At 42.5% G+C, this 8,491-nt stretch overlaps 1 protein-coding gene across 2 annotated transcripts in view; it reads right to left on the bottom strand.

The window, feature by feature from the left end:
• Window positions 1-296: 296 nt before the first annotated feature.
• Window positions 297-8,491, bottom strand: part of LOC142142662 (apolipoprotein L3-like) — a 33,270-nt gene continuing 25,075 nt past the window's right edge. For both annotated transcript variants that reach the window (XM_075200521.1, XM_075200522.1), the window contains one exon: window positions 297-2,060. In XM_075200521.1, the coding sequence (XP_075056622.1) occupies window positions 1,224-2,060 (837 nt within the window). In that variant the 3' untranslated portion in view covers window positions 297-1,223. The remainder of the gene's footprint in view (window positions 2,061-8,491) is intronic.

Here is an 8,491-nt window from a genome sequence, read left to right as displayed (position 1 = left end):
TGAATAGGAATCCTAACAGATCTCTACTTGGCGAGCATGTGTGTTATTGTCCAGCCACTATGATTTCATTGTTACATAAATGTCAATCACAGGATTCTGAACACAGCTTAAGATCAAAAGGCTGCATTTACTAGGTCACCGAACAGGTTGCAGGTAACTCTTAAATCTGACTGGTTCATGAGGTTATTCAATGAAGGACTGTATGCAGTGATAAAATGCATATAGGGGAAGCTCTTTTAGATTATACCAGTGTAACTTAAATAATCATAATAACCAATAAGGACACAGACACCAAATTAACGTTGGAATAAAATGTATTTATTAAACCCTAATAAAGGAAACTAAAGGACTGAAAGGCGGACGAGAGCAGGGCAGTCAGCAAAAACAAAACCTATAACGGTGGAAAGGTCAGACCATGGTACCACCAACCCAGGATCATACCTTATCTATTGGCCGGTGCTAAATATCTGTCCAACGGCAAGACTACACCCCCCCTTAAAACCACCATTATAACCTTTAACATACTGGCCAAGGATCCTCCTCACAGTCGGACCAAACATGTGATGACACCACGAACCAAAAGGGGGAGTAGTTACCTATGACAAGATAACCCGAGCACCATATGCAAACTTACCGACTGCACTGCTCTCCTACCTATACAATAACCTACCACCATAACTAACCTAAACTGCAGGGTGGGCGGGAGGAATCCGAGAGCAGAGAGAAAGTTCCTGTGCCAACTAAACCTATATATAGAAACCTAAGCCTACACCCCCTCCCATGTCTTATTGGCTAACATACTATAGAACGAATCTAACTGGTTATAACTACCATCCCTCACCCTAGTGATTTTAGCTATGTTTTGTCTGAAGGACACTCTTCTCTTAAAATCTTTTATTGGCAGCTGCATATAATATTATGAATTATTTAAATAATTCTTTATTATTGCGACAAGTAAATATGATCTGTTACTGAGATTGCAATGCACAGTGCAGGAAAGTTATTGGTGTTGAATTTTATTGTTAATTAAAATCTTTATCCACAATCTCTGTAGTATAAACTATTATAAAAATATCACCTAGTAAGAGTCTAACTGGTAGAAAATAAGTTGGTGCAGTGATTATAAATGTCATATTACAGTTGGTGAAAATCTGACAAATATCAAGATACATTAAGCAGGACCAAGATATATGATACATATAATATAAAGATGTAGAAAAAAGTTATATATCTTCCTTGGATGAGAAATATTCAAGTTGTAATTCAGTGTGCTTCCCATTCAATTTCTCTATTAAGAATCTGGAATGTTCCCTATGCATTATTTTATCTTGCTCTTTCAGGTCATCAAATGTTTTTTTTAGTTTGTGAGCAATTTCTCTTATCTCTGCAGCTGCCTTTGTTTTGCTACCTTTGTGTAGGTCTACTGCTCCCTTTACCACAAAAGCAGCATCAACCAATATGAACACTGCAGCAAAAACTCCAGAAAGAGCTCTGGCTGCCTGAGCCCCCTGAGCTACTAACTGGACCCCTCTAGTTGCAGCTGCAGATACTCTGCCCAGCTGAGCCAATCTAGTTATCTCTACTGCCAGGAATGCACCTCTCTCCCCAATTTTTCTGATATTCTTTGTGTGTTTCTCACCCAGCATAGACTTAAGAGCTTCCAATGTACGTTTGATATTTTCAGAAATCTTTTCAATTATAAGCAACTTCTCATTAATGTCCATAACAATCTTCTGTACAGTATTGCATTTATTTTTAATATTTACAGTATCAGCTATAGAAGCCGCTGCTCCAGTGACCCCTCCAGCCACAGCCACACCAATGCCAACACCACTGACAATCAGAGATACACCAAGTGTAACCGGAGCCAAGGCTAGGCCTACAATAGTGGTGATTCCTCCGGCTATTCCAAATGTACTTCCTGTGACACTGGCAATGGTGGCTCCTTTATGGTACTTGTCTATGTCATCAGCGATACAGAGCAAATCTTTAAGGCAATCTTCAATCATTCTCATCAATGGTGTCCATACTTGTGTAAACTCTTCAAAATGTCTAATTATCTGTTCATAACAAATACAAAAATTAAGACAGTTTCATAAATATGACCATACTTGATAAACTGTCTATATAATACAGGTAATAATATTACATACAATATATAATATACAATAATATATAAGAAAATATTCAAGACAATAATAAGATATAAAAGGGGATGTAATAGTCTCATTGCATTAATAAAAAGCAGCAATCAGCATAGAAAAAAGTTTTAAGGACAGTATGTGATTATGGGCTACGTTGTGCATTGTGTCATCTTTTACATTTTATAATCAATCATATGAAATAAAGTCAATACGATTGCAATTTATTATTAGCTAAATAAATATTTCAATTCACATTAATTTTAATTAAAATGCATCTGTTGAATAACCTCAATAGTGGCAGCCATTTTATGGGCTGAACCAATTTTCCACCTATCATCATCATCATCATCATCATCAACATTTATTTATGTAGCACCAGCAAATTCCGTAGCACTTTACAATTGGGAACAAACATTAATAAAACAATACTGGATAATACATACAGACAGAGAGGTAAAAGAACCCTGCGCGCAAGCTTACAATCTATGGGCCTATGAATTCATTATGGAATAGTGGCAGGGCCGGACTGGGACTAAAAATCAGCCCTGGCATTTAAAGTACACAGGCCCATCTCAGTCCCAGCATAAAAGGAACCGTGCGCCGCCGCACAGCGGCGGCGCCGAAAAGGGTGTGCCCACATTGTGTTTTGGGTGTGGCCAACATGTGGCATTGATACATATATTATAATAAAACATTACATTTATCACGCCCTCCCAGTCACATCACGCCATCCCCAGCCCACTGGGGATGCTTCTGGTGCTGCTGACATCCATCAGGGTGGGAACTTCCTGTAGAGTGAGCAGGGAAGCTCTTTGTCTCACAAGATTACCAAATCTTGTGATACTTGGAGCTCCTAGGCTTCCTCTGCAGGCTGTGTCCTGTCCGGGAACTGAGAGCAGCTATCAGTTCCCTTCCCCTAACATGCTGCATTAAGGCTCAGGGGGCCCAGGGTATTTAAGACAGCTGGGCCCCTATTATGTAACATGGTTATCAATTTAGACAAATACACAGGCAATACTGTGTGCACTACTGTTAGAAGCACACAGCTCTGCCTTCACAAGCAGTACGTTGTGAAGCGGGACATACCTCCCAACTGTCCTTGCAGTTAAACCAAATCCTGACTAAGTGAGACAGTCACCCAAATTCAGGACTGCCCCACCAGATTCAGGACCGTTGGCAGACTGTCCTGCTCTCTCCTACCTGTCTTGGTCACTTTCACCGCTTGTAGCAGCTGGTTTCTTTAGCTCAGTTCTTTCTTGTCTTTATCCTGGAATATTAGATCCCCAATTCTGAAAAAAATGGGGTACATGAGATTTAGAAAACTCCAACTCACGTTTTATAATTAGGCCTCCCTCCAGTCCCCACAATAATAATATTCACATTTAATAAGTATACCTATTTCCCTTCAAACAGCCCCAACATTAAATTAACAATATACCCATTTACTCAAAACATATTTCCCTCCCTGCAGACAGTCTAAGTAATAAATTAAATAGCATTAAAGTTTAATAAATATAGCTATTTTCCACAACCATCGCCAGCAATAAATAATTCATATTCACATTTAATAAATAGCCCTCCACCCCAAAATCAGCACCATATTCAATTGATAGCCCTAAACCACCCAAGCATGAAATTAAAGATTCCTTCACCTCAACTTAAATAGTTAGCCCCCACCTACACTCCACCATTAAATAGCCTACCTCCCACACTATATTAAGATCCTCCTTTCCCTCACATATTATATTAAAATACTGCGCGCACAAACGCACTAATATATACATGGCCACACACACACTAATATATACATGGCCCCACACACACACTAATAAATATATATATATATATATATATAGGTCCAGACTTCACACAATGTACTGATACACACACAATTGCCAGCCAGACACACACCCCCCCCCAGGGAGAGACACAGTGACAGCCAGCCCCCCCAAAGTCAGAGACATAGTGACAGCCAGCCCCCCCAAGACAGAGACAGCGACAGCCAGCCCCCCCCAAGTCAGAGACTTAGTGACAGTGACAGCCAGCCCCCCCCAGTCAGAGACATAGTGACAGTGACAGCCAGCCCCCCCCCCAAGTCAGTGACAGCAACAGCCAGCCCCCCTAAGTTAGAGACATAGTGACAGCGATAGCCAGCCCCCCCCCCCCAAGTCAGAGACATAGTGACAGCCAGCCCCCCCCCCCCAAGTCAGAGACATAGTGGCAGTGACAGCCAGCCCCCCTCCCCCCAAGTCAGAGACAGTGACAGCAACAGCCAGCCCCCCCTAAGTTAGAGACATAGTGACAGTGACAGCCAGCCCCCCCAAGTCAGAGACATAGTGACAGCGACAGCCAGCCCCCCCAAGTCAGAGACATAGTGACAGCGAAAGCCAGCCCCCCCCCAAGTCAGAGACAGTGACAGTGACAGCCAGCCCCCCCAAGTCAGAGACATAGTGACAGTGACAGCCAGCCCCCCCAAGTCAGAGACATAGTGACAGTGACAGCCAGCCCCCCCCAAGTCAGAGACATAGTGACAGCCAGCCCCCCCAAGTCAGAAACATAGTGACAGCGACAGCCAGCCCCCCCCAAGTCAGAGACTTAGTGACAGTGACAGCCAGCCCCCCCCCCAGTCAGAGACATAGTGACAGTGACAGCCAGCCCCCCAAGTCATAGACATAGTGACAGTCAGCCCCCCCCCCAATTCAGAGACATAGTGACAGTGCCAGCCAGCTCCCCCCAAAGTCAGAGACATAGTGTCAGTGACAGCCAGCCCCCTCCCCCAGTCAGAGACACACTTACCTTATCACCTCGCTGCTCGGCGGACAGTGTCAATGCGATGCGCGGCGCGCCAGTAATCACATGGGATGCGCATCATGTGACAGTTGCTGTCACATGATGCGCCTCCCATGTGATTACTGGCGCGCCGCACATCGCATTGACACTGTCTGCTGAGCAGCGCGCAGTGAGCTGCGCTGCTCGGACGGACATCCTGCCCCGTTGGACCGGCCCAACTAGCCATCGGCCCTTCTGGCATTTGCCAGAAGTGCCCGATGGCCAGTCCGGCCCCTGAATAGTGGTATCACTGAGATAAGAGATACAAAATACCACAAGCAGCAGTGGTTTCTCTAATTCTTAGTGAATTGATGGGCTGCAGTCTCACATGTAAAAAACAGGTAAATTTTAAAAGTTCTGTTTATGTCTGCATACCATAGGGCTGCGCCTAAGAGGAGAGGGAACTAAAGAAATGTATAGAGGAGTTTGCTTTACCAACTAATGAACTTCCTAGAAGCAAAGAGGTTGCACACACTTTTCTTAACTAAAGCTGGCAGCTGTTGTGAAGAGGAAGGAAGTTACAGTTCTATGGATTGACAAATAAAATAACTGTGGTGAATAAAGCATTACCATAAGGAACTGCTTTGGAAATACTGTATATCAAATTAATCAATTTATAATTTGTGTTTCTCTGTGAGTTAGGGTGTAATGCATATGATTTCAAAGCGGATCCCTGCTCTCAAAGGGTTAATGACCTAACTCAACATGGCCCTGCAGATCCAAGAACTACAAGATAACAATGTCAGCTATAGGGGGAACTGAACAGATTCAAAGAACCTCATTGGGTGAGCTATATCCAGGCATAGGAGTGATTTTCTGATACCTAAAGAGACATTAGGGAACCGTCTCCTAACAGCCGAGTCTTACACAAAGGTACCACCCATGATGGCTTGCTATATTTTATATAGGAAATATAATTCTATTTCCAAAACACCCCATACAATCAGTAGAATTAGTGATTAACCGCATATTTATAAATAGTATGAAGAAGGGCAACGTTGAATAAAACTGTTTGTCAAGCAGGGAATGAGAGGAAGTGAGTATCAGCCCAACTAATACCATTCACATATTCCTGTTTGATATCTGTAGATTGGTAAATTTGTATTGGATTTATTAATGATACAATTGAGTCTATGTGACACTCCTCAGAATAAGATATGTTCCATTTAATATTGTAGATTAAACAGGGAAGACGTAAATTGTGGTTAAAAAACTGTGTTTCTGGCGTCCCCTGGAGACCAACCCCTGTAAGTAGGGAAAAGGTGAAAAGTGTCTTTAAAAGAGGAGACTGCTTACAAGATTTTGTCAGACTTTTGGGAAATTAATCATAAACTGTCCATCTTCCAAGCCAATTTCCCTTTTTACATTTAATCACAGATTAAATGTAAATTTATACTCTGAACTTTTCTCCTGTTTATTTTATTTTGTTTTTTGGTACGTTATGTCATCTTTTATTAATTGTTTTTATAACCTCTAAGCATTGTACTTTTTTGTATATTAAACCTAAAATTTAATAAGTGCTGTCCTTTTTGCTCTAAACAAATTCACTGCCTGTTCAGAAGAGGTTGATTGCTTGGCTGTGTTAACTCTAAATACCATTGTGGGAAGTGTTGACACTTTCAGCTATCAGAACGCAGAGTGTGTGCAATTGGGTAATTAAGTCATAGGTTTTCTACGGGCCTTATACATAGATGGTGGCAGTTGAAGAAAGGTGTGGAAGTGGTTTCCTGTTTTGGGAAAGGGACCAGTTAGATCTGTAACCTTAGGGAAATGTGAGTGCAAGACTGAATTGCTGGAATCCTGTGTGTCTCCTCTCCTTACAGTTAACTTCCTAGTCACGAGTGCATAGAGTGCAGTTTGTGTCCTGTAAATGTAGTCAGGAGTGGTTTTCTAACAAAATAAAGGTGATATATTGTTTGACTGTTTGATTATTTGATAAGTTATCAGATCAGCTGGCAGAAATGGGTCTCTGTGACAAATTGCCAGCAGCTTGTGGAGTTTTTCTAGTTTTTGGAGCATTAAGTTTAAGTAATTTTTGTTTAAGTAATTATCCCCGGCACTTAATACTGGTAGTATTCTTGAGAGTAATAAAAGCGTGTTCATAAGGACAATGCTCAATGCTTATTATTTTCATTAAGACATTCATGCAAAACAGTTTTTCCCTTCCCTTGTTTTTCTTTCTAACTTTTATTTTGCAACGTGACTGAGGAGGTGGCTGCTGCATGTAAAGGCATGACAACGAATGCACTGGTAGCACAATGTGAGGAAAAAGGAGATATTAGCAGTGGCAAAAGCAAGGAGCAATTGATTGATGCCATCTTGCAGAGGGATCAGAGCCAAGTTAGAGATTTATCCATTGAGGGCCCAGCCAGGAACCAGAAAGTTACCTGATTGTTGATATTGCACCAAATACTGGACTGTTTCATTCTGATGACTCTAATAGTTCAATTGTGGATACTGCTATGGATGTTTATTTACAAACTGCTCCGAAATATTTGGGGCCAGCGGACATTGCAACCAAAATGCATCTTATAGCTGTAACAGGAGAAAGAAGCTATAGAACACCAGTCTGCAGAGAAACACGCTGCCATAGAGGCTTTGGAGCGGCAAGCAGTAAGGGAAGCTGCAGAAAGGAGATTCCAGCTGGAACTTGCCAAGCTCCAACATCAGAAGCGAAAGAGGCTGATATATGCAGACCCTGTCCTGTTCTGGAGAAAGATGGAATTTGGATGCTTTTCTGTGGGGATTTGAAAAGATCTGCTGACAGATGGACTGTCCAAGGACCAGTGGGCACAATACTTGACCCCTGATCTGCGAGGTAATGACTTGGAGGGCTTTGCAGAACTTCCCCATGAGATTGACAAAGATTATGAGGCTATTAAAAATGCCCTGCTGCAGCATTTTAATGTCACCCCTGAGGCGCACAGACAAATGTTCAGAGATTTAAAATACAGTGCATCTGATACTTATTCAAGACTTGTGGCCCAACTGTCTTCTTCTTTCCAGCAGTGGATTGGGGGGGGGGGGGGGGGGGGGTTAAAGATTATCACCTTTGATGCTCTGAAATATTTAATAATCAAGAAGCAGTTTCCCACTTTGTGCCCAGCTGATGTGAAGGAATGGGTCATGGATCATGACCTTGCATTGTATGTGGGAGCAGCCAAACTGGCTGACAAGTATACTGTCACTCTGGCACCTGCAACTAAAAGAGGGTCCATTGTGCAAGGGCAGTCTGCCTGGAAAGAGGGGCAGCCAAGAGAAGCAACACCATCCCTCTCAGCACCTTCCCCTGCTATTTTTCTTCATCTTCTGGAAGGGAGGGGGCAAAGCCTGCTCTGGGAGATACCTACTGCTGTTTTGTATGCAACCAGGTGGAACACATCAATAGAAGAGAACAGTACACCCTCCTCTGGGGGATACATCCCTTGCTTTCATCTCCAGCTGTCCTGTGTTGCTGGACCCCAAGGGAGAAGGAAGGACAATTTGCAAACAGTCACTGTTGGTGACAAGGTAACTGA

Source organism: Mixophyes fleayi, chromosome 3 (assembly GCF_038048845.1).
Source record: "Mixophyes fleayi isolate aMixFle1 chromosome 3, aMixFle1.hap1, whole genome shotgun sequence".
NCBI lineage: Eukaryota > Metazoa > Chordata > Amphibia > Anura > Limnodynastidae > Mixophyes > Mixophyes fleayi.
Note: the sequence above shows the minus strand (reverse complement) of the source record. Positions and strands in the feature narration are given on the sequence as shown.